At 50.0% G+C, this 23,519-nt stretch overlaps 2 protein-coding genes across 7 annotated transcripts in view; both read right to left on the bottom strand.

Moving 5' to 3' along the window:
- Window positions 1-23,519, bottom strand: part of HNRNPM (heterogeneous nuclear ribonucleoprotein M) — a 297,965-nt gene that overhangs the window by 151,930 nt on the left and 122,516 nt on the right. The gene's annotated exons all lie outside the window — the stretch shown is intronic.
- Window positions 12,571-23,519, bottom strand: part of CERS4 (ceramide synthase 4) — a 34,548-nt gene continuing 23,599 nt past the window's right edge. For 2 of the 4 annotated variants that reach the window (XM_027050503.2, XM_027050504.2), the window contains exons 3-11: window positions 21,378-21,495; window positions 20,622-20,740; window positions 20,458-20,515; window positions 20,083-20,133; window positions 19,668-19,760; window positions 19,328-19,456; window positions 14,543-14,649; window positions 13,106-13,262; window positions 12,574-13,023 (exon numbers count right to left, since the gene is read on the bottom strand). In XM_027050503.2, the coding sequence (XP_026906304.1) occupies window positions 12,865-13,023; window positions 13,106-13,262; window positions 14,543-14,649; window positions 19,328-19,456; window positions 19,668-19,760; window positions 20,083-20,133; window positions 20,458-20,515; window positions 20,622-20,740; window positions 21,378-21,495 (991 nt within the window). In that variant the 3' untranslated portion in view covers window positions 12,574-12,864. Of the gene's footprint in view, window positions 13,024-13,105; window positions 13,263-14,542; window positions 14,650-19,327; window positions 19,457-19,667; window positions 19,761-20,082; window positions 20,134-20,457; window positions 20,516-20,621; window positions 20,741-21,377; window positions 21,496-23,519 lie in introns of all 4 variants that reach the window. The other 2 variants (XM_053219979.1, XM_027050505.2) reach the window with 2 other exon arrangements.

The raw sequence follows: 23,519 nt of genomic DNA, 5'->3' as shown, positions 1-23,519 counted from the left end.
GCCACCGACGTTTACTTTTAAGTATAGCATATGCCGGTGAAGTTTATGTTATGTGGATTTCATCTCAATGATCAAACCAGACCAAAAAAAAAAAAAAAAGGTGAAAGATGAATCGGCATATTTGTGTGCTGGTGGGAATAATCTGGTACAGAGGGAGGATTGCTGTGGCTCCCTGCACGGGGGAGTGGGGGTGTGAGCTGGTGGCCGCCTGGCTTTGCCAGGGATTCGGGGCACACTGTTTACACACGGCAGCAGAGGGAAGGCTGGCCTGGCGTGTGGGGCCCGGTGCAGGTTGGCAGGTTGGTGGGGGTGATGACTACGGGCTGGTTTCTGTTTTTTTGGTGATGGGTTCTGTTCTGCCGCAAGGGTGGGGGAAGGATGGCCACACAGGGAGGAAATGGGCGTGGCTTCCTCGCGTGTATTCCCAGCGTCCGGAAGAGCGCCGCCAGCTGCCGGTAGGTGGCGCTCTCTGCCTTTACCATCCAGCCACGGGTTTCCTTCTCACCACGTGCACGTCTTGGTTCCTTCTGCGGCTCTTCCTGGGTGTTTGTGCATGACCTTCGCGGCTACCCTTCCTCGTTCTCTGTCCCATCAAGGGACCTTCACCCTTGTGTTTTTCTCCTTGTGAAATACACATAACGTGAAGTTTGCCGTTTTAATCATTTTTAGGTGCGCAGTTCAGTGGCAATACGCACAGTCGCTGTGTGCCACCCTCCCCACCGTCCACCTCCAGAGCTCTCTCCCTCTTGCAAAACTGAAAGTGTCCCCATGAAACACTGACTCCCCCTGCCCCCACCAGCCCCTGGCTCCCCCTATCTGTCTACTTTCTGTCTCTTTGAATTTGAATTTGACTTCTCTAGGGACTTCACGGAAGTGGAATCATATAGAATGTGGTTTTTTTGTGCCTGGCTCGTTTTACTCACATTGTGTGTTCAAGATGTGTCCATGTTGTAGCAGGTGTCAGAATTTGTCTTTTTTTTTTTTTTGAAAGGTGAATTTATTTTCTTCCATGTATTAGAAATATAACAAGTCTTTTAAATTATGCTAGTGTTTATCTTAAAAATTTTAAAATAATTATCCACTTTTGTGAGACAGAGCATGAGCAGGGGAGGAGCAGAGAGAGACGGAATCTGAAGCAGGCTCCAGGCTCTGAGCCATCAGCACAGGGCCGGATGTGGGGCTCAAACCCACACACCCTGAGATCATGACCTGACCCCTAGTCAGCCGCTTGACCGACTGAGCCACCCAGGTGCCCCTATGCTACTGTTTTTCTTAAGCTGGTTTCTGCTTTCTTTGATGCTCTAACAGATTTGCAAGGATGTTGTGTGGGCTGCCCCAGCCCTGGGTCCACACCAGCCCTATTGTTCCCAGGTCTGAATTCCGAGAACACACACATGGTGTCCTGGCAAAAACAAGTGTCTGTGTCAGCAACCAGCCCCGTCAGCTGACAGATAAGTTGTCAGTTGCCTGATTTTCTGAGTTTAACTCATCTGTGCTTTCCTGGCCAAATTGTCCTTGGTCGTGATATAATTTCTCCCCCACACTGTGAGATTTGGCTAGCAGTATTTTATTTAGGATTTCTGCTTCTAGGGACCGTATTGAAGGTTGGTGTCAATTTTCCTGTCTTGGTCCACAGTCTCACCTGTTTTTACTTTTATGGAGGTGAAATTTACATAACAAAACCAACCCCTTGAAAGCAAACAGTTCCATGACATCTGGTACACGCACGATATGGTACAGCCACCACGTCTGTCTGTTTCCAGAACATTTCCATCGCTGCAAAACGAAACCCCATACTCACTGAGCAGTTATGTCTCTCCCCTCCCCTTCCTTTTCTCTGGGTAACCATCCATCTGCCTTGTGTCTCCATGGATTTGCTCAGTGTGGAGACTTCCTACAAACAGAGTCATGCGACGTGTCGCCATCTGTGTCTGGCTTGTTTTACTGAGCGTAATGTTGCCGCGGCACATCCGTGTTGTGCTCTCTCTGGTTTGTAGGTTACACCATCCTCCAAAAGGAAAGGAAACCAGCTGTTCCCCTCCTCCTGTGCCCTTTGCCTGTTCCTGGTATCAACTTGCCTAAGATGGGGATTATCTGCTACCTGAAATGCTGATAAAACTGCCCTGTAGAACCTTCTAGGTCCTGCCCTTCCAAGAGAGGCACCCCCCCCCCCATCATTTCCATCTCAGTAACATTTCTGGATCTACTCAAGTTATCTGATTCTTCTTGGTATGATTTTTGCATTTTTTTTTGTTTCTCCCTAAATGTATTCATTTCATCTTGATTTTCAAATGTATTGGCATATAGTTCTTTAGTTTTGCTTTTTTTTTTTTAAACCACTCACCCCCTACCCCCACAACCACCAATCTGTTCTTTGTATCCTAATCCGGGTTTTTTTTTTTTTTTTTAGATTCCATGTGTGAATGAGGTCATGCAGTATTTGTCTTTCTCTGACTTCACTTAGCATAATGTCCTCAAGGTCCATCCACGTGGTTGCAAATGGCAGAATTTCCTTCTTTTTTGAGGCAAATAGTATTACATTGTATGTACACATTTTCTTTCTTTAAATTTTTAATGTTTGTTTATTTTTGAGAGAGACGGACAAAGGCACAGAATGCGAGGGGGGAAGGACAGAGAGAGAGAGGGAGACCCAGAATCCGAAGCAGGCTCCAGGCTCTGAGCTGTCAGCACAGAGCCCAACGCGGGGCTCGAACTCACGAACCGTGAGATCGTGACCTGAGCTGAAGTCGGACGCTTAACAGACTGAGCCACCCAGGCGCTCCTGTACACGTTTTCCTTATGTATTTTCTCATCCATTGAGGGGCACTTAGGTTCTTTCTGTGTCTATTGTGACTAATGCCACAGTGAACGTGGGGGCGGGGTGCAGATATCTTTTCAAGACCAATTTTATTTCCTTTGGATGTATATACCCGGAAGTGGAGAATTTCTATTTTTCATTCTGTGAGGACCTGTTATCTGACACACTCCTGGCTGCGGCCATCTGTATTCCCAGCGGCAGGTGCACAGGGTTCCCTTTTCTCCACAGCCCGAGAGAGGTTATTTCTCATCGTTTTGACCCATATTTGCTCTCAGCCTCCTCACATACATATTTTTTAAACTCTCCCCACTTGCCCCCTGCTCATTCTCTCCAAATGTTTACCTCTTTAGTCTTTCCAAAGAGCCAGGGTTTGGTTTCATTCTTGCATTTTTGTTCCTTTGTTCCTTTTGTTCCTCTGTTTCGTTGATTCCGGCTTTAATCTGTGTTGTTTCCTTGTTTTCTTGGGTCGGGTTTTCTCTATTGTGGGCTTGCTGGTCCGCTGCCAGCTCACCTCACTGGCTGAGCTCAGCCTCCCGTCATGGGAGTGCCTGGCTGGGCGCCTCTTGTCCGGTTCTGAGGTCTGGCCAGGCTAATGGACTCTTGGTCCTGGGTTGTGAGTCTAGGGTCTGCATGGGTGAGGCCAGGCTTTCCAGGGCTGAGTTTTGAAGGTATAGGCAAAGTGTGGTACATCCATCGGGGGGGGGGGGGGGGGCGGTGAAGCCAGTTGAAGAGATGGGGGCAATCCCAGAGGGCTTCCTGGAGGAGGAGCCTTGTGTGGGCTGAGAAGTGGGTGAAAGCAGGCCTTGAGTGCTGAGCCTTTAGCATCTTGGAGAGGGTTTGTGGGCCCTCCATACAGGCCCCTCTAAAGAATGGACAGAACCGGTGAACGGATCAACCAAATGTGACCTAGCCGTCCGATGGAATATTACTCATCCATAAACAGCAATAAAGGATAATGGATGGCATGACCAACCTCAAGAACACGGGGCTGCGTGAAACGAGGCCGGAGGCCCGAGGTCGCATGTTGTGTGGTCCTGTCTGGAACAGGGAAACCCACGGACTCTGCACGCAGCTGGGTGGTTCCCAGGGGCTCGAGGAGGGAGGCGTGGGGAGTGAGCGCGAACGGGGGTCGGGTTTCCTCTGGGGGGATGGAAATGTCTCGGAACTGGAGAGAGGGGGCGGCTGCACAACCTTGTAAATGCACTCAATGCCACCGAATCGTTCACTTCACAATGATTAATTCTATGTGAATGTTCCCTCCGTAAGGCATGTGTATTAAGAAAAACTTTCCCATCATTTCCATAGATGTGGAATATGAAAGGAGAATCTAGCAACGCTCCAGCCTGCCCACTGCAATCTGCATACGTGCTATGCACAGTTTTTTTTCTTGTTTGTGTCTGTTTTTAAGGAATCTCTGTGCCCTATGTGGGGCTTGAACTCACAGCCCAGAGATCCAGAGTCCCATGCTCCACGGGCTGAACCAGCCAGGCCCTCGCTTCCCCGCTGCCCCTGTGAAGTTCTTGATACCTTTTTATTGTTTTATGGTGAAACGGCATCTATAAAAAGGTCCATAAAACAGACATTACGGATACTTATAAAGCGAACACCTGGTTACACCCACTTTTCAGTTAAAACGCTCATTCTCTCATTTGTTCCTCCCGTTCTTTTTTTGCCATTGGAATTTGGGCAGATATGAAAAACAGAAATATTAATAGAAAAAACAATAATAATCGTTGATCTCTCTTCTGCCCCAACTTAATTACTGTTAATGTTTTGATACGCTTTTTTCCACTATGTTCTACGTATCTTCTTTAACAATCTGCACGTAATCGGGGCGCCTGGCTGGCTCACTCGGGAGAGCATGCAACTCTTGATTTCTGGGTTATAAGTTTGAGCCCCACGTTGGGTGGAGAGATTACTTAAAAATAAAATCTTAGGGGCGCCTTAGGGGCTCCGTCAGTTAAGTGTCCAACTTCTGCTCAGGTCATGATCTCCCCGCTCGTGGGTTCGAGCCCCGTATCAGGCTCTGTGCAGACAGCTCAGAGCCTGGAGCCTGCATCAGATTCTGTGTCTCCCTTTCTCTCTGCTCCTCCCCTACTCATGCTCTGTCTCTCTCAAAAATGAGTAAACATTAAAAAAAAAAAAATTTAAGGGGCACCTGGGTGGCTCAGTTGGTTAAGAGTCCGACTTCAGCTCAGGTCACGGTCTCCTGGTTCGTGAGTTCAAGCCCCGCGTCAGGCTTTGTGCTGACGGCTCAGAGCCTGGAGCCTGCTTCAGATTCTGTGTCTGTCTCTCACTCTGCCCCTACCCCGCTCATGCTCTCTCTCTCTCTCAAGAATAAATAAACGTTAAAAAAAATTAAATTTTAAAACATCTTAAAAATACGTAAATAACATAAATGCATCCTTAAAAGGTAGGAGTTGTCATGAAACTGCCTTCTGTCTGCATCCTTCATCACCCTCTACTATGTATGTAGCCTTTTAGTTTATGTTTAAAAAAAATACATATATATATATCCATAATTTGTATTTTTTTTTAAGTCTTTTTTTTTTTTTTCAACGTTTATTTATTTTTGGGACAGAGAGAGACAGAGCATGAACGGGGGAGGGGCAGAGAGAGAGGGAGACACAGAATCGGAAACAGGCTCCAGGCTCTGAGCCATCAGCCCAGAGCCCGACGCGGAGCTCGAACTCACGGACCGCGAGATCGTGACCTGGCTGAAGCCGGCTGCTTAACTGACTGCACCACCCAGGCGCCCCGATAATTTGTATTTTTATGTAGATGGTGTGATTCTGTATTTTTGCAAATTGCTTTCCTTTGCTCAACAGTATGTTTTGGGGTGCCTGGGTGGCTCAGTTGGTTGAATGTCCAGCTCTGGCTCAGGTCGTGATCACGCTATTCATGAGTTCAAGCCCCGCATTGGGGCGCAGCGACTAGCAGGAAAAAGGAAAACCACCCAAAAGGCCAATGACAGGGAAATGTGCTAGCAAAATGCACGTGATTCTGTACTGCACATCACTGCGAATTACAGTCGTATTATCGGCCTGAGTAGGCTCCAAAAACATACTGTTGTGTGTTGTTTTTGTTTATTTTGTTTTAATGTTATTTTTGTTTTTATTTATTAATTTTTTTAATGTTTATTTTTTGAGAGAGAGAGAGAGAGACAGAGCACGAGTGGGGGAGGGGCAGAGGGAGAGGGAGACACAGAACCCGAAGCAGGCTCCGGGCTCCGAGCTGTCAGCACCAAGGTCGATGTAGGGCTCAAACCCGGGAACAGTGAGATCACGACCTGAGCCGAAGTCGGGCACTTAACCACCTGAGCCACTCAGGCGCCCCTGCGTGTGGGCATTCTAGTAGGAGTGTTGTGGTGGCCCATTGTGGCTTTATTTTGCATTTATTCCCTGATGACAGATGATATGTGATGACAGATGTGTTTTCATGCACTTGTTTGCCATCCGAATCTCTTCGGTGAGCTGTCTGTTCAGATCTAATTTTCTAATTGGGTTGTTCATTTCTTATTGTTGAGTTTTACGAATTCTTTGTATATTTTCAGTAACAATTCTTTATCAGAGAGGTAGGTTTTTTTTTTTTTTTGGTTTGTTTTTTGCATTCCTTTTCTCCCAGTCCGTGCCTGTCTTCTCACTCCGTTGATACTTTCTCTCTCAGAGCAGGAATTTTTTTCATTTTAATGGTGTCTAGCTTACCAATTCCTTTTCTCATGGACCATGCTGTTGGTGGCGTATCTAAGAAGTTACCACGAAACCCAAGTTCATCTAGGTTTTCTCCTCTGTCATGTTCTAGGAGTTTTATGGTTTGGTGTTTTTACATTTAGGCCTGTGATTCATTTTGAGTTAATTTCTCAAGGGTGTCAAGGCTGTGTCTAGATTCATTTTTTTCTTTTGATTTTTTTTATATGAGTCTTAAAAAAAATTTTTTTTTAAATGTTTATTTTTGAGATAGAGCATGAGTGGGGAAGGGGCAGAGAGAGAGGGAGACACAGAATCCAAAGCAGGCTCCAGGCTCTGAGCTGTCCGCACAGAGCCCCACCCACATGGGGCTCGAACCCACGAACCATGAGATCATGACCTAAGCTGAAATCGGATGCTTAACCTACTGAGCCATCTAGGCGGTCCTTTTAATGTTTATGTTAGAGCAAGTGCGTGTGTGTGTGTGCGTGTGCGAACGGGGGGTGGGGGGGTGGACAGAGGATGCAAAGTGGACGGCAGAGAGCTTGATGTGGGGCTCAAACTCCCGAAACATGAGATCATGACCTGAGCCAAAGTCAGATGCTTAACCGACTGAGCCCCCCAGGTGCCCCTAGATTCATATTTTCCCCTGTGGATGCCCAGTCGTTCCAGCACCATCATCGTGGAAAACACTGTCTTTTCTCTGCTACGTCGTCTTTGCTCCTTTGTCACTGACCAGTTGATTCCACTCGGTGCGTGTATTTCCGGGCTCTGTTCTGTTCCGTTGATCTGTCTGTTTTTCACCCATACCACACTGTCTTTATCACCGTGGCTTTGTAGTAAGTCTTGACATTGGGTAGTGTCAGCCCTGCCACCTTTGTTCTTCTCCATCGATATTGTGCTGTGTATTCTGGGGGATTTACCTGTCCCTAGAAACCTTAGAATCAGTTTGTCAGTATTGAGGAAACTTGCTGGCATTTTGGCTGGGATTGCATCTGTAGATCAAGTTGGGAAGGACTAACGTGTTGACGATATGGAAACATGGGCGTCTCTCCATTTGTTTATTACTTCTTTTATTCCTTTCATCAGTGTTTTGTAGTTTTCCTCATATAGAATTGTACGTGTTTTGTTAGATTTATACCAGAGTATTTCATTTTGTGGGTGATAACAAATGGTATTGTGCTTTCATTTTCAAATTTCACTCTTTAATTGCTGGTACATGGAAACCGATTGGCTTTTGTGTATTAATCTTGTATCTTGCTACATTACTATAGTGGCTTATTAGTTCCAGGAGGATTTTTTTGTTGATTATTTTGGATTTTCTACATAGATGGTCATCTCTATGAATAAAGACAGGTTTTTTTTAACTTTATTTTGAGAGAGAGAGAGAGAGAGAGTGGGGAAGGGACAGAGAGAGAGGGAGAGAGAGAATCCCAAAACGTAGGGCTTAAGACCATGAATCACAAGATCATGACTGAGCCTAAATCAAGAGTCAGATGCTTAACCAACTAAGCCACCCAGGCACCTTGATATAGTTTTTTAAAGCTTATTAATTTTGAGAGAGAGAGAGAGAGAAAGGGAGCAGGGGAGGGGCAGAGAGAGAGGGAGAGAGAGAATCTCAAGCAGGCTCCATGCTGCCAGCCTGAACCATGAACCATGAGATCATGACCTGAGCTGAAATCAAGAGTCAGATGCTCAACCGACTGAGCAACCCAAGTACCCCGGACAGTATTATTTCTTCCTTCTGAGCCTGTATCCCTTTTATTTCCTTTTCTTGTCTTACTGCATTAGCTAGAACTTCCAATATGACATTGAGAGGCAATGGTATATCCTTGCTGTGTTCCTGTTCTTAGAAACCTTCAAGCTTCTCACCATAACGTATGCTAGCTGTGGGGTTTTTGTAGATATTCTTTATTAAATTGAGGAGGTTCCCTCTAGTCCTAATTTACGGAATTTTCCATTAAAAAATTTTTTTTAGTGTTTATTTACTTTTGAGAGAGAGACAGAGTGTGAGTGGGGGAGGGGCACAGAGAGAGAGAGAGAGAGGGAGACACAGAATTGGAAGCAGGCTCCAGGCTCTAAGCTGTCAGTACAGAGCCCAAGGCAGGGCTCAAACCCACAAACCGTGAGATCATGACTTGAGCCGAAGTCAGACGCTTAACCAACTGAGCCACCCAGGCATCCCTCCATTTTTTAAAATTGTGGTAAAATACATGTAACATAGGGTCACCTGAGTGGCTCAGTTGGTTAAGCATCCAACTCTTGGTTTTGACTCAGGTCACGATCTCATGGTTCGTGGGTTCAAGCCCTGCATCGGGCTCTGTGCTGCCAGCACGGAGCCTGCCTGGGACGCTCTCTCTCTCTCTGCCCCTCCCCTGCTTGCACTTTCTAAATGGCCAAACAAAAAACAAACTAAAACAATACACATAACGTAAAAATCATTATTGTGACTATTTTTAAGGGTACAGTTCACTAGGGTTAAGTATATTCACACTGTAACCAATCTCCAGAATTCTTTTCATCTTACAAAACTCTATACCCATTAAATAGTTCTTCATTTTGACCTCCTCCTGTCCCTGGCAATTACTGTGTCTACTTGCTGTCTCTGTAAATTTGACCACTTAAAAAAATTAAAAAAAATTTTTTTAATGTTTATTTATGTTTGAGACAGAGACAGAGCATTAACGGGGGGAGGGTCAGAGAGAGAGACACAGAATCCGAAGCAGGCTCCAGTCTCTGAGCTGTCGGCCCAGAGCCCGACGTGGGGCTCGAACTCCCAGACTGTGAGATCATGACCTGAGCCAAAGTCGGAAGCTCAACCAACTGAGCCACTCAGGCGCCCCTGACCACTTAAAATTTTTTTAAAAATATTTTTATTTATTTTTGAGAGAGAGAGAGAGAAATAGAACACAAATGGGGGAGGGGTGGAGAAAGAAGAAACATGGAATCTGAAGCGGGCTCCAGGCTCTGAGCTGTCAGCGCAGAGCCCGACATGGGGCTCAAACTCGTGAGCCACGAGATCGTGACCTGAGCCACCTGAAGTCAGATGCTTAACCGACTGAGCCACCCAAGGTCCCCCTTTTTAAAATTAAAAAAAAATTATTTATTGACCACTTTAGATACCTCATAAGTGGATGCCTACAATATTTGTCTTTCTGTGTCTGGCTTATTTCATTTAGCGTAATGTCCTCAAAGTCTATCGGTGTCATAGCATGTATCAGAATTTAATTCCTGTTTAAAGATTATTTTCCCATGTTTAAAAAATTTCACTTCTGTGACTTGCTTGTTCATATTCCATTGGCCTCTTTTCTTTAGGGTGGCTCTTCTCACTGATACCTGGGAGTTCTTTAGTAAGGTTCAATGTTAAAAAAAAAAAAACCCTCTACCCACTAAACAGTTATTCCCCATTTCCCCCTCTTCCTCCCCAGCCCCTGGCAACCGTAACTCTGCATTCTATTTTTATAGGTTTAGCTATTGTGGATATTTCACTTAAAAGGAATCCTGAAATGTGTGACCTTTTCTGTCTGGTTTCCTTTGCGTAGTGTAATGTTTTTGAGGTCCATCCATGTCATCGCCTGAATCGGTATTTCCTTTTCCGGGTGGAATAATATTTCTTGGTATGGATATACAACAATTTGTTTACCCATCTACCCACTGCTGGACATTTAGGTTGTTTCCGTCTTTTGGCTGTTGTGAATGGTGCTCCTGTGAACTTTCCTGCACGAGTATTTGTTTATCTGTTTCCAGTTCTTTGAGGAGTGAAATTGCCAGGCCGTATAGTAATTCTGCTTACATTTTTGAGGAATTGCCGAACCGGGTCCCACATTAATTAACCATTTTGCATCCCTACCAGCAAATACAGGGGTCGTTCCAGTGTTGCGACATCTTTACCAACATTGTTTTTTGTTTTGTTTTTTGCTCTATCCATCCTTATGGCTGTGAAGTAATATCTTGTGGGTTTGACTTACGTTTCCCTAGGACAAGGCTGAAACATTTTCACGTGCTTGTTGCTGTTCGTATATCTTTTTTTTTTCCTTCTTTTCTTTGGTATCTTCTTTGGAAAAATGTCAGAGTCCATTGCCTACCTTTTTTTAAAATTAATTTTCTAAATGTTTATTTTTGAGAGAGAGAGAGAGCGAGCATGAGCAGGGGAGTGGGAAGGGCAGAGAGAGAGGGAGATACAGAATCTGAAGCAGGCTCCAGGCTCTGAGCCATCAGCCCAGAGCCCGACGCAGGGCTCGAACTCACGGACCGCGAGATCGTGACCTGAGCCGAAGTCGGACGCTTAACCGACTGAGCCACCCAGGCGCCCCTTAAGTTACATTTATTAATATGAGTATCTGCACCACACCTCATAACTCTGAAGGCTAGAACAGTTGATGGTAGGTCTATGTACCTGAATCCCATCTTCCAGCCTCCCAAGATCAAAGGTAACATCACTATTCTGACTTTGTTTGTATGCTGTTTACTAAAGACACAGTTATACCGGATTGATGTTCATGCCTAAATAGTACACCGTTTTGTTTGCGTTGCTTCTGAACTTTGTAGAATGATTAACGATTTTACAAGATGGTGAATGGTGTTCCAGAACAATTGTGCTAATTTATGCTCCCACTGTAATAGATCAGATTCTTGATCCCCATCCTCTCTCATGCTTTCTTTGTCCTGTTTATTTTTTTTTAGCCAATGGAATGGGTCTTAGATTGTATCTGCTAGTCTAGTCTTGCTTTGTTAAGTCCTTGATTATTAATGAGACTGAATCTTGGCCTTGAGTGTTTTCTTTGCTATAAACGTCCATGTCTTCTGGTCCTATTTTTTGTTTTCAGATTGGTTGTCCTTTCTTACCGATTTGTAAGTGTACTAGGAACGTCTGGGGGTGTCTCTAGGGATAAAGAGGAAAGGCATTTGTACTTCTAATTCCTGCCAGATTCCCCTCCACAGGGGGAGCACTGGGACCGGGCCATTTTCCCTGCAAATCCCAACAGAGGACGCTGACATTGTGCCGGGAGAGCTGGTGAGAAAGGAATTCATTGTAGTTTTTTCCTTTGCCCCTGGTGTAGGCTGAGTGAGATTGAGCCTGAACTTGAACGTGTCTTCCCTTGCATCAAGGCCATTTGCACCCTTCCTGTGGGCCACCTGCTGGTCCTCTTCCTCCCTCCTCCCATCTTCCCAGATGTTTGAAAAGCAGGAGTGAAATTGACACGGCTTGTCTTTACCATTGCTTCTTTCACAGTCCCATCCCGTAGCCCCTGCCTCCCTCCTTGTTCTTGCCTCCCTCTCCTCTCCAGATCTTCCCGTCTTCCCATCCCCCCACTTGCTCTGGACCTTCTTCCCCCCCCCCCCCCCCCCCCCCCTCACCCCGCTGCTTCTCCCTCCTCCTGGACGGCTGCTCTCCTCTGTGCTCCTGGCCCTTCCGGTCCCTCTGGGGGCAGGGGAGGGGAGAGGGGAGAGTCTCCTAGCGGAGACACAGCAGCGCCTCCATCCTCCCCTGTGCTGAGCAGCTTGACCAGATATGTACCCCTTCCCCCACCCGTCCGAGGGCCTGGTTGTTTGCCCATCCTGCGGCCTCCAACCCTGCCAGCCCTCCCCCTCCCCGCCCTCCACGCCCCTGGAGGCAGCCCCTCTGGGCCTGCCTGCGGCCTTGTGGCCGGCATTTCTAGAGCTGTGGATGGACACTCCCTTGGCTTGTCCCACGGGAACTCTCCCCCTGGGCCCTATCTCACCGTCTCCAGGGAGCCTGCCAGTGTTGAGCAGGGGCTGTGGAGACCCAAACGAGCCTGCCCTCTGCCCCGCCTCTGACTTGTGTGGGCCTCGTACCTTCCCATCTGTAAGCTGGGGGTGGAGTTGGCCGAAGGCTGCTTGGTGCTGGAAGGTGATGGCTTACCTACAGGGCTGGGTGCCAGGGATTGAGTCGCCTGGGGGGGGGGGGTGTCTCCCTGCGCTGCTTGCGGAGTCCCCGGGGGGTGGGCGTGTGTCTTGGGGTGGCCGAGAGGGTCTCATCGGTACGGTCTGTAATTAGAGTCCCCTTGGGGCCTCCGGGAATGGATGAGGAACTAGAACACGGACACAAGCGTGCTCAGAGAACTTGGCTCCGTTCAAGTTTTATTGGACCCCTTTCAGCCTGGAGGTGGCTCTGGCGGGCTACCGCCCGCCCTCCCCAGCTCTGTCCAGTTGCCCAAGGGAAGGGAAGGGTGGGCAGAGAGAGGGGGCTGGAGACAGATCATCAGCCCTGCCCCTGCCCCTGCGGGAGGTCCCTCCCTGTCTCCAGAGCCGCCCCGGGGCCTCCCTCCGGTCCTGCCGCCCCACAAATCCAAGCCACAGGGCCCCGGGAGCAGGCCCGCGAGGCCGGTCTTCGGCTGGCTATGTGGCTGGCGCGTGCCCGTTGGCCAGCCGCCCGGCCGCCCGGCTCCGAGGACCGTCGGTGGGGGCCGCCCCGTTCTTCAGCGGCAGGGACTCCTGGGCCACGTCCCCATCGCTCGAGTCGGCCTCCTCCACGTCGCTGCGGACGTCCTTCTCCATCTGGGGGGAGGAGGGGCGGGGCGGGGCGTGAGGGCGGGGCTCCGGGGAGGCGCCCGCGAGCCGCCCCCCTGCCCGGCCCTACCTGGCCTTTCTTCGTAAAGCTGTAGATCATGCGGAGGATGAGGCAGGACCAGAACACGTGCAGCAGCTGCAGCATCATGAGCAGGCCGTTGAAGAAGTAGTAGCCGAAGAAGGGGCCCGAGCTGGCAATGGACTCGTAGTATGTGGTGTAGAGGATCCTGCGGCAGGTGAGGAGGGGGGAGAGGTGGGGCTTCACCGGGCACCACCCCCGTCCCCCCCCCCCCCCCCGCCCTGGGGACCGCTCGGTCTCGGGCGACCTTCTTGGCTCCAGAACCTTCCGTGGCTCCCCACTGCCCCCCCCCCCCCCCCGAGTGATACCTAGGCCCTCCGGGCATTTAAGTGCCCCTTCTCGCCCGGTTGTGTTAAGCTGTGAGAACGCACAGCTTGCCCGCCGGCCATTCAGGCCCACGAGCTGCAAACTCCGGACGGGGAGCTCTCTCTCTGGAGTCCCAGGCTGGTGCACCCGCTGCCTCCTCCAGGACACTTCCGGGGACCCCACAGGTCCCTCGAACCGGCCCACCCAAAGCTCGGCTCCTGCTCCTCAAGCAACAGCTCTGAGCTCATTCCCATTTTATGACCCTCGGGGGACCGCGGGCCCACCCACCTCTGTCACCTGCACCGCACCCTCCAGGCGCCCCCCAGCTCCTGCTCAGGTCTCCCACCGGCCGGTCCCCAGCAGCTGCCAGGGGGCGCCTGTGAGCCTGAGTCAGGTCTGTCCCTCTCCCACCCGCAGCCCTCCAGGGCTCTCTGCTCATTGGGGTAAAAGCCCAAGTCCTCCCCGTGACCCCCAAGATCCTTTGCCACCTGCCCTGTCCCCTCCTCCCTTGTTCACTCAGCTCCAGCCACACGGGTCTCCTCGCTGTGCCTCCAACACACCAGGCCTGGTCCTGCCCTAGGGCCTTTGCACATGCCGTGCCTGGGCCACTCTTCCCCTACGATCAGTGTGCTTCTCTCCCTCCAGTCTCTCCGAATCTCGTCAGTGACCAGCTACCTATACACTTCCTGTGCCTTCCTGACCTCATTTTCTCTTTAGCACATCACTCCCTCAGGCTTTATATTTTACCTGTTTGCTTTATTTCTTCTATTCCCCTGCCCACCCCCAGTGTCAGCTCCACGTGAGCAGAGATCTTCATGTTGTTCCCTCTGTCAGGAGAGGCTCAGCAAATAGACTGGGGAAAGACTTTAGTGAGCAGGTGCCCAACCCTGCCCCCTACTCCATGTTCTGGGCACATGGGAGAATGACCGTGCCCAGTTTTCTGTCTCTCCTGCCTCTGGGCCTTTGCATATGCTGTGTCCAGTCCCAGGGACACCGTTCCTGGCCCTCCCCTGAAAGCCTCCAGGCCAACACCCCCAGCTCCCTGGGTGAGGGAACCGAGGGTGAGGCAGGCCTGGATCTCAGGCACTCCCCTCTCCTCAACCGGCACGAGGGCAGACTCACTGTGTAGGGAAGAGCACGAGGCGAGTGTAGAAGAAGACCAAGGAGAAGATGATGAAGAGGGTATCGCATGCTTTCCGCCAACGCGTGTAATTGAATATCTTACAGGCCTGGGAGGGGGGCAACGGAGAGAATCGGACTCAGGCACAGGGTGGGCACAATGGTGCCACCACAATGGTGGGCACAGGGGAAGTAGGTGGGGAGGGGAAAGGGCGGGGCCTCCTCTCCAGGAGCCGTCTAAAAAGCTAAAGTGGGTGCAGCCAAGAATCCTTTATCCAGAAAGGCTGTCATTCAAAAATAGGAGGAGACAGAGAGTTTCCCAGACAAACAAAAACTAAGGGAGTTTGCAACCACTAAACTAGCCCTGCAAGAAATTTTAAGGGGGCCTCTGAGGGGAGAAAAGACGAGAGAGAAAAAAAAAGGACCAAAAGCAACAAAGACTAACTCTACAGGCAACACGATGGCAACAGATTCATATCTTTCAGTACTCACTCTAAACGACAATGGACTCAATGATCCAATCACAAGACAGAGGGTAACAGAATGGATAAGAAAACAAGATCCATCTATATGCTGTGTACAAGAGACCCACTTTAGACCTAAAGACACCTTCAGATTGAAAGTAAGGGGACGGAGAACCATCTATCATGCTAACGGTCGCCAAAAGAAAGCCGGAGTAGCCATACTTGGACAATCTAGACTTTAAAGACTGTAACAAAAGATGAAGAAGGGCATTATATCATAATTAAGGGGTCTATCCACCAAGAATACATAACAATTGTAAACATTTATGTGCCAAATGTGGAACACCCAGATATATAAATCAATCACAAACCTAAAACTCATTGATAATAATACCATAATAGTGGGGGGCTTCAACACCCCACTTACAGCAATGGGCAGATCATTTAATCAAAAAACCAACAACAAGGAAACAAAGGCTTTGAATGACACACTGGACCAGAGGGACTTAACAGATATACTCAGAGCGTTTCATCCTAAAGCAGCAGAATATACATTCTTCTCCAGTGCGCACGGAACGTTCTCCGGAATAGATCACATACTGGGACACAAATCAGCCCTCAACAAGTACAAAAAGATTGAGATCATGCCGTGCATATTTTCAGACCACAATGGTATGAAACTCAAAATCAACCACAAGAGAAAATGTGGAAAGATAACAAATACCTGGAGATTAAAGACCATCCTACTACAGAATGAATGGGCTAACCAAAAAGTTAAAGAGGAACTTAAAAACATGGAAGCCAATGAAAATGCCCAGAACCTGCCCAAAACCTCTGGGACGCAGCAAAGGCGGTCATAAGAGGGAAGTATATAGAAATCCAGGCCTTCCTAAAGAGGGAAGGAAGGTCTCAGATACACAAGCTAACCTTAACACCTTAAAGAGCTGGAAAAAGAACAGCAAATAAAACCCCAAACCAGCAGAAGACAGGAAATAATAAAGGTTAGAGCAGCAATCAATGCTATCAAAACAAAAAACAAACAAACATTAGAACAGATCAATGAAACCAGGAGCTGGTTCTTTGAAAGAATTAACAAAACTGATAAACCCCTAGCCAGTTTGATCAAAAAGGAAAGGACCCAAATAAATAAAATCAAGAATGAAAGAGGAGAGAGCACAACGAACACAGCAGAAATAAAAACAATAAGAGAATATTATGAGCAATTATATGCCAATAAAATGGGCAATCTGGAAGAAATGGGGAAATTCCTAGAAACATATACACTACCAAAACGGAAACAGGAAGAAATAGAAAATTTGAACAGACCCATAGCCAGTAAGGAAATCGAATTAGTAATAAAAAATCTCCCCAAAAAACAGAGTCCAGGGCCAGATGGCTTTCCAGAGGAATTCTACCAAACATTTAAGGAAGAGTTAACATCTATTCTCTTGAAGCTGTTCCAAAAAATAAAAATGGAAGGAGAACTTTCCAAACTCTTTCTGTGAAGCCAGCATTACCTTGATTCCAAAACCAGACAAAGACCCCACTAAAAAGGAGAACTATAGACCAGTTTCCCTGATGAACATGGATGCAAAAATCCTCAACAAGATACTGGCCAACCGGATCCAACAATACATTCAAAGAATTATTCACCACGACCAAGCAGCAATTATACCTGGGATGCAGGGCTGGTTCAATATCCACAAAACAATCAATGTGATTCATCACATCAATAAAAGAAAGTGCAAGAACCACATGACCCTCTCAATAGATGCAGAGAAAGAATTTGACAAAATACAGCATCTTTCTTCATAAAAACCCTCAAGAAGGTGGGGATAGAAGGATCATACCTCGAGATCATAAAAGCCATATATGAAAGACCCAACGCTAATATCCTCCTCAATGGGGAGAAACTGAGAGCTTCCCCGCTAAGGTCAGGAACAAGACAGGGATGTCCAATCTCACCACTGTTATTCAACATAGTATTGGAAGTCTTAGCCTCAGCAATCAGACAACACAAAGAAATAAAAGGCATCCAAATTGGCCAGGAGGAGGTTAAACTTTCACTCTTTGCAGATGACGTGATACTCTATATGGAAAACCCAAAAGATTCCACCAAAAAACTGCTAGAACTGATCCATGAGTTCAGCAAAGTCGCAGGATATAAAATCAATGCACAGAAATCGGTTGCATTCCTATACACCAATAATGAAGCAACAGAAAGAGAAATCAAGGAATTGATCCCATTTACCATTGCACAAAAACCGTAAAATACCCAGGAATAAATCTAACCAAAGAGGTGAAAAAGCTATACACTGAAAACTATAGAAAGTTTATGAAAGAAATTGAAGACAACACAAAAAAATGGAAAAATATTCCATGCTCCTGGATAGGAAGAACAAATATTGTTAAAATGTCAATACTACCCAAAGCAATCTACATACTCAATGCAATACCTATCAAAATAACACCAGCATTCTTCAGAGCTAGGACAATCCGAAAATGTGTATGGAACCAGAGAAGACCCCGAATAGCCAAAGCAATCCAGAAAAAGAAAACCAAAGCTGGAGGCACCACAATCCCGGACTTCAAGATGTATTACAAAGCTGTAATCATGAAGACAGTATGGTACTGGCACAAAAACAGACACTCAGATCCATGGGACAGAACAGAGAACCCAGAAATGGACCCACAAACGTATGGCCAACTAGCCTTTGACAAAGCAGGAAAGAATATCCAACGGAATAAAGACAGTCTCTTCAGCAAGTGGTGATGGGAAAACTGGACAACAGCATGCAGAAAAATGAACCTGGACCACTTTCTTACACCATATCCAAAGATAAACTCAAGATGGATGAAAGACCTCAATCTAAGACAGGAAGCCATCAAAATTCTCGAGGAGAAAGCAGGCAAAAATATCTTTGGCCTCAGCCACAGCAACTTCTTAGTCAACATGTCTCCAGAGGCAAGGGAAACAAAAGCAAAAATGAACTACTGGGACCTCATCAAAATAAAAATCTTCTGCACAGTGAAGGAAACAATCAGCAAAACTAAAAGGCAACCGACAGAATGGGAGAAGATATTTGCAAACGACATATCAGATAAAGAGTTAGATCCAAAATCTATAAAGAACTTACCAAACTCAACACCTCGAAAACAAATAATCTAGTGAAGAAATGGGCAAAAGACATGAATAGACACTTCTCCAAAGAAGACATCCAGATGGCCAACCGACACATGAAAAAATGCTCAACATCACTCGTCATCAGGGAAATACAAATCAAAACCACAAGGGGATACCACCTCACACCCATCAGAATGGCTAACATGAACAACTCAGGCAACAACAGATGTTGAGAGGATGCGGAAAGAGAGATCTCTTTTGCATTGTTAGTGGGAACGCAAGCTGGTGCGGCCACTCTGGAAAACAGTCTGGAGGTTCCTCAAAAAATTAAAAATAGAACTACCCTATGATCCAGCAATTCCACTATTTATCCAATGGATACAGTAGTGCTGTTTTGAAGGGGCACATGCAACCCAATGTTTACAACAGTGCTATCAACAATTGCCAAAGTATGGAAATAGCCCATATGTCCATTGACAGATGAATGGATAGAGAAGATGAGGCATATATATACAATGGAGTATTACTCGGCAATCAAAGAGAATGAAATCTTGCCATTTGCAACTACATGGATGGAACTAGAGGGTATTATGCTAAGCGAAATTAGAGAAAGACAAATATAGGACCTCACTCATATGAGGACTTTAAGACACAGAACAGATGAACACAAGGGAAGGGAAGCAAAAATAATATAAAAACACGGAGGGGGACAAAAGGTAAGAGACTCTTGAATATGGAGAACAAACAGAGGGTTACTGGAGGGGTTGTGGGAGGGGGACGGGCTAAATGGGTACTAAGGAATCTACTCCTGAAATTACTGTTGCACCATATGCTAACTAACTTGGATGTAAATTAAAAAAAAAAAATTGGGGCGCTTGGGTGACTCAGTCGGTTAAGCATCCGACTTTGGCTCAGGTCATGATCTCACAGCTCGAGACTTTGTGCTGACAGCTCAGAGCCTGGAGCCTGCTTTGGATTCTGTGTCTCCCTCCCTCTCTGCCCCTAACCCACTCGCATTCTGTCTCAAAAATAAACATTAAAAAAATTTTTTTTTAATAAAAAATGTAAAAAGAAAGGTAAAGTGTGTGTTTCTGGGAGCGTGAGGAGCTTCAGGTCCCAGGAAGCCAGGAGGGGGCGTGGCCTCATCTCCCAGGAAGGCGGGGAGAGGGCGGGGAGAGGGCGGGGCGGGACCAGGCCCACCTCCAGGAGGTAGTCCGAGGCGTCGTGCAGCAGCAGCACCAGAGAGCCGATGCGCAGCAGGTTTGCGCTGTAGGAGAAGACGATCAGGGTGATGGTCACGAAGTGGTGTGCCACCTGCTCCTTGAAATCCTGCGGGAGATCGTAGGTCACAGCAGGGAGGAGGTTGGGTGGCAGGGCCCCCCCCCACCGGGCTGGGGAGCATCTGTACCTCGTGGACTCTGGGCCTCCGGCCTGAGGCCACCAGGGGGTTTCCGGGTGTGGGGTGAGGCCATCCCTCCGGTTGGAGACTGGGTCACAACTCCCCCAGGGCATCACTGCCCAGTCAGATTCTGGGCCTCACCTTGCGCTTGACATCCAAGTGCAGCGTGATCAGCAGTGAGATGTAGAAACTCAGCTCCAGGAGGTACCAATAGTACAGGCCCGGTTTCAGGGGCTGCGGCGGGGCGGGGCAAGGTTAGCCGTGGGGAGTCGAGGCTCCCATGGGGCAGGGGCCTCCCTGTTCGCTCAAAACCAGGACCTCTGGATCCAAATGACTGGGGAAGGTGGGGGCGGTCAAGGGCAGGGGGTCTGTGGCGGCTCCTGCTCCAGGGTTCCTGGCTTCCGGCCTCTGCCCACTCCACAGGGGAGGCGGAAATACTGTGGCCCTCCCTCAGGGGTGTCGTGTGATGTCCAGGTTTGGCTCCCCCCCCCATGGCTACAGGGGCTCTGACCATCCCCACCCTCCCACCGGCCTGGGAGCCCCGCCCACCACTCACCTGATCTGGGTAATTGTCCCAGCACATCACGGGTGTCCACAGCCATGACTCCTGCAGGGACCCGGGAGTCTGAAGCTGCCCAAAGGTCAGAGCCCAGCCCTCTACTCCCCAGGTGCGCCCTCCCCTGGGCTGCTCTCACTCTAGACCGAGGGTTGTCGGCTGCACACCCCCGGCTCCCCGCGCACAGCATGTCCTCAGCAGGCACCTGAGTGATCTTCCAGGACCCCTCCCAGCCCTCTCCCCTTCTCTGTGCCTTTATGCACTTCCCTCCTCTGCCCGAACCCCTCCATGGCCCCCAGTCCAGGCCCTGAGCACAGCAAGTGCTTGTGGGATCGATGGGGGTGGGGGGGCAGGGAAACGGGCAGGTGCACTCACGTGGTAGAGGACGGAGAGGCCACCGAAGAAGGAGCACAGGTAGAAGACAAACCTCCAGCTGCAGATGGCGAGGGAGCCCATGAGGCAGCTGCCAGGGCAGCAGACCCTTCCCCGGCACCCCAGCCCCCCCCCCCCCCCTCACCGCAGCCCCACCCCGGGCTTACCTGGCCTCACAGAACTTCTTGCTCAGGCAGGGCCGGTCTTGGTTCCGGCGTCTCCGGAACCAGCGCCGGGTCTGTTGCAGCGTGAGGCCACACTGGGCAGCGAGGAAGGCCATCTGGGGCTGGCGAGGGGCGACAGGGGTCACAGAGGTGGCCCTCCTGCCCCTGTCCCAGGACAGGTGAGACCCAGGTGCGTCCCCCTCTCCCCTGCTGCCCAGCCCTTGCCTGTGGGACTGTCTACCTATGCACGCGGGCAGTAGGGGGGTTCACAGCGTGGGGTCCCCCCAAAGAGGCCATATAAAAAGCAGTCCTGCTCACAGGACAGACAGGTGGCTGACGGGGCTGGGGCAGCCCCCTCCTAGAGGTTTTCCTGGAACACTCAGGTCTTATCCCCACCCCAGGGAGGCAGTTGAGACCTTGCCTCCCACCCCTACCTTCAGAGGGAGGTGGACAAGGGAGGAAGAATCCCAAGGCCCTGAGCCACACCCACCGGATGGGCACAGGGGAGGTCACAGGCCTGCTCTGGTCTCCCCCACCCCCAGAGCAGTCCAGCCTTCTGTTCCTCACCAGCTCAGCAGAGACCTGGTCTCCCCACCTCCGTCCCAGGATGTGCCCACTGGGCAGCTGGGATGGCCGGTGGGGTGGGGAGAGGGGCACTGGGCTTTCCCTGTTGACGACTGGGCGTCATCCCAACCCCTGGGGCCCCATCTGCAAGGCGGCCGTGCAGGCCGATGGGGGGGGGCGTTAGGGGGCTCTCACCTCCTTGGGTTTACACCCCTCTGTGAGGAAGTATTTCTCCAGAGTGGCATTTGACTTTGCTGGCCTCCTGGCCTGATCTCGCACACCCAGCCACCGGCTCAGGGGCAGGCCGATAAATCTGGGTGCAGGGGAGACAGAGCCGGTCAATCCAGGTGGGGAAACTGAGGCTCCGAGGGGCCGGGTCACACGCTGGAACCCTGGAGGGGTAGGCTGGCCGCCGTACTGGACCAAACCTAGGAAGGGCAGCTGGATGGGTGGGTCTTCAGGATGGGGACGCGAAGGTTAACTTTTGGGGCACTCGGCCAGCGGCACTCAGTCCCAAACAGGAACAAGGGTCCCCGCACTGCCTGTCTCACGGTGGTCTGGGTCCTTGTCTGTGCCCCCTCAGGCTGGGGGGGGGTCCCCACAGGCAGGAGCGGGTCTGCTCCCACTCAGGTGGCCCTTCTCTCAGCGGGGTCACGTGCAGGAGCCCGGATCTCCAGGCAATCCCCACACTTTCCACTAGAGGGCCCCCGAGGCCAGGGGTCAGGATGGAATTTCCTACCCACCATCCAACACCGGCCTCGGTCTGGGAGAACTAAGCTCAGTGCAGCCCAGCAAGAACTCGTTCCAGACTCTGTCATGACCGGGGAGTGGGGGAGAAGGGGACTGTCATTTATTGAGTACTTACAATCTGCCAAGCATAGGCACGAATCCACATTAGGTCCTGGCTCATTTAACTCTACTGTCAAAGTCCCCATTGCCCTGATGAGTAAACCGAGGCTCAGAGAGGTCGGAGGTATGGCCAAGGTTACACAGCGGGTGAGCAGCAGACTGGCCCAGGATTTACTTTAGCGATGGCGAAAACGTCCGCCTTCAACCCTGGAAAAGCTACCCACTCACGCTGCCCTTTGAAAGGATAACTCTAGGATGGGATACACCCATACCTCTAAGGAGGCCATCAGTTAAATATACAACTCCCCCCACTCCAGGCTCCAGTAGTGAACCTGGGCATAGTCTTGTGCCCTCCCCACCCTGTGGGAAAGAGGAGGACTCACCCTTCAAAGCCTGGCTGAATTAGGCCTCGTAGAATCCCTCAGGCAAAGCCTTAGTCCCAGACGACCTACCCACTGTGTGGCCACAGGCCAGTGCCTTGACCTCTCTGTGCCTCAATTTCCTACTCTGTACAATGGGGATAATAACAGTACCACCTCATGGGGTTGCACAGGGGGCTGAGTTAAGACACATAAGCTGCTTCGGGCAATGGTGGGCACAGAGTAGGCGCTCCAGGGGTATCTGTTAAATAAATACAACCTCAGTGTGTATTCCCGGGTCCCCGGTGTCCCGCCTGTATCACGTGAACCCAGACACGGGGAAGCTCCTTGGGGGTGGAAGAGACAAGGCAAGAGGTAGAGTGTTCCCATTTCCCTGTGGTCAGGGCAGGACAAAGCCAGGGACTCAAAGTAGGGGCGGAAGGGAGTTATGGGCTCTATGGTGGGGGGGGGCAGAAGGGCATGGTGGGGGTCTCCCAGAACCCAGCCTTGAAGGAACTGCAGAGGAGTGAGGGAGAAGGCCAGGTGGGTGCATAGAAGGTGGTGGGCCCGCGAAGGGCGCCTGGGGGGGACGTTAAGGGGGAGGGGGAACCTCAGAGGGGGTGGGTGGCTGATCACGGAGGGGACTGTCCGGCAGGAAGGGAGCCTGGCAAGGCAGGTCTGAATCAGCTGTGACTACAGTGTTGGTCCACGTGGAAAGCGCGGGGCACCTGGGGCAGAGGGAAGGGGCCCTGGGAGAGCTTCCCGCGCCCAGGAGACAGCCAGGCAGGGAAAGGCAGGGAACCCCAGTGTGAAGGAGGGTCTGGGTCCCATGAGACACGACTGAAAATCTACAGGGTTTGGTACCCGGCTTGCTGGGAACCGGGGCAGGGGGGCCGGGAACCAGGCTGCAAGGGGGAGGGATTTGGGCACAAACAGGGAAGCCAGAGTGCCCAGCTCCTTCCTTTGGCAGAGGGAGGAGGGAAGGTGTTAGGAGCCGGGAGGGAGGGGAGGGGAGGGGGAGGGGGTGTAGGAGGGATGATGGGGGGTGAGAGGGATGCGGGGGGGGGGGCTGATGGAAGGATGGTAGGGGCAGGGTGGGGGAGGTGGGGGAGGTGAGGGAGGGCTGGTG

This window comes from Acinonyx jubatus, chromosome A2, assembly GCF_027475565.1.
Source record: "Acinonyx jubatus isolate Ajub_Pintada_27869175 chromosome A2, VMU_Ajub_asm_v1.0, whole genome shotgun sequence".
Taxonomy (NCBI): domain Eukaryota; kingdom Metazoa; phylum Chordata; class Mammalia; order Carnivora; family Felidae; genus Acinonyx; species Acinonyx jubatus.
This window is presented reverse-complemented; position numbering and strand designations above follow the sequence as displayed.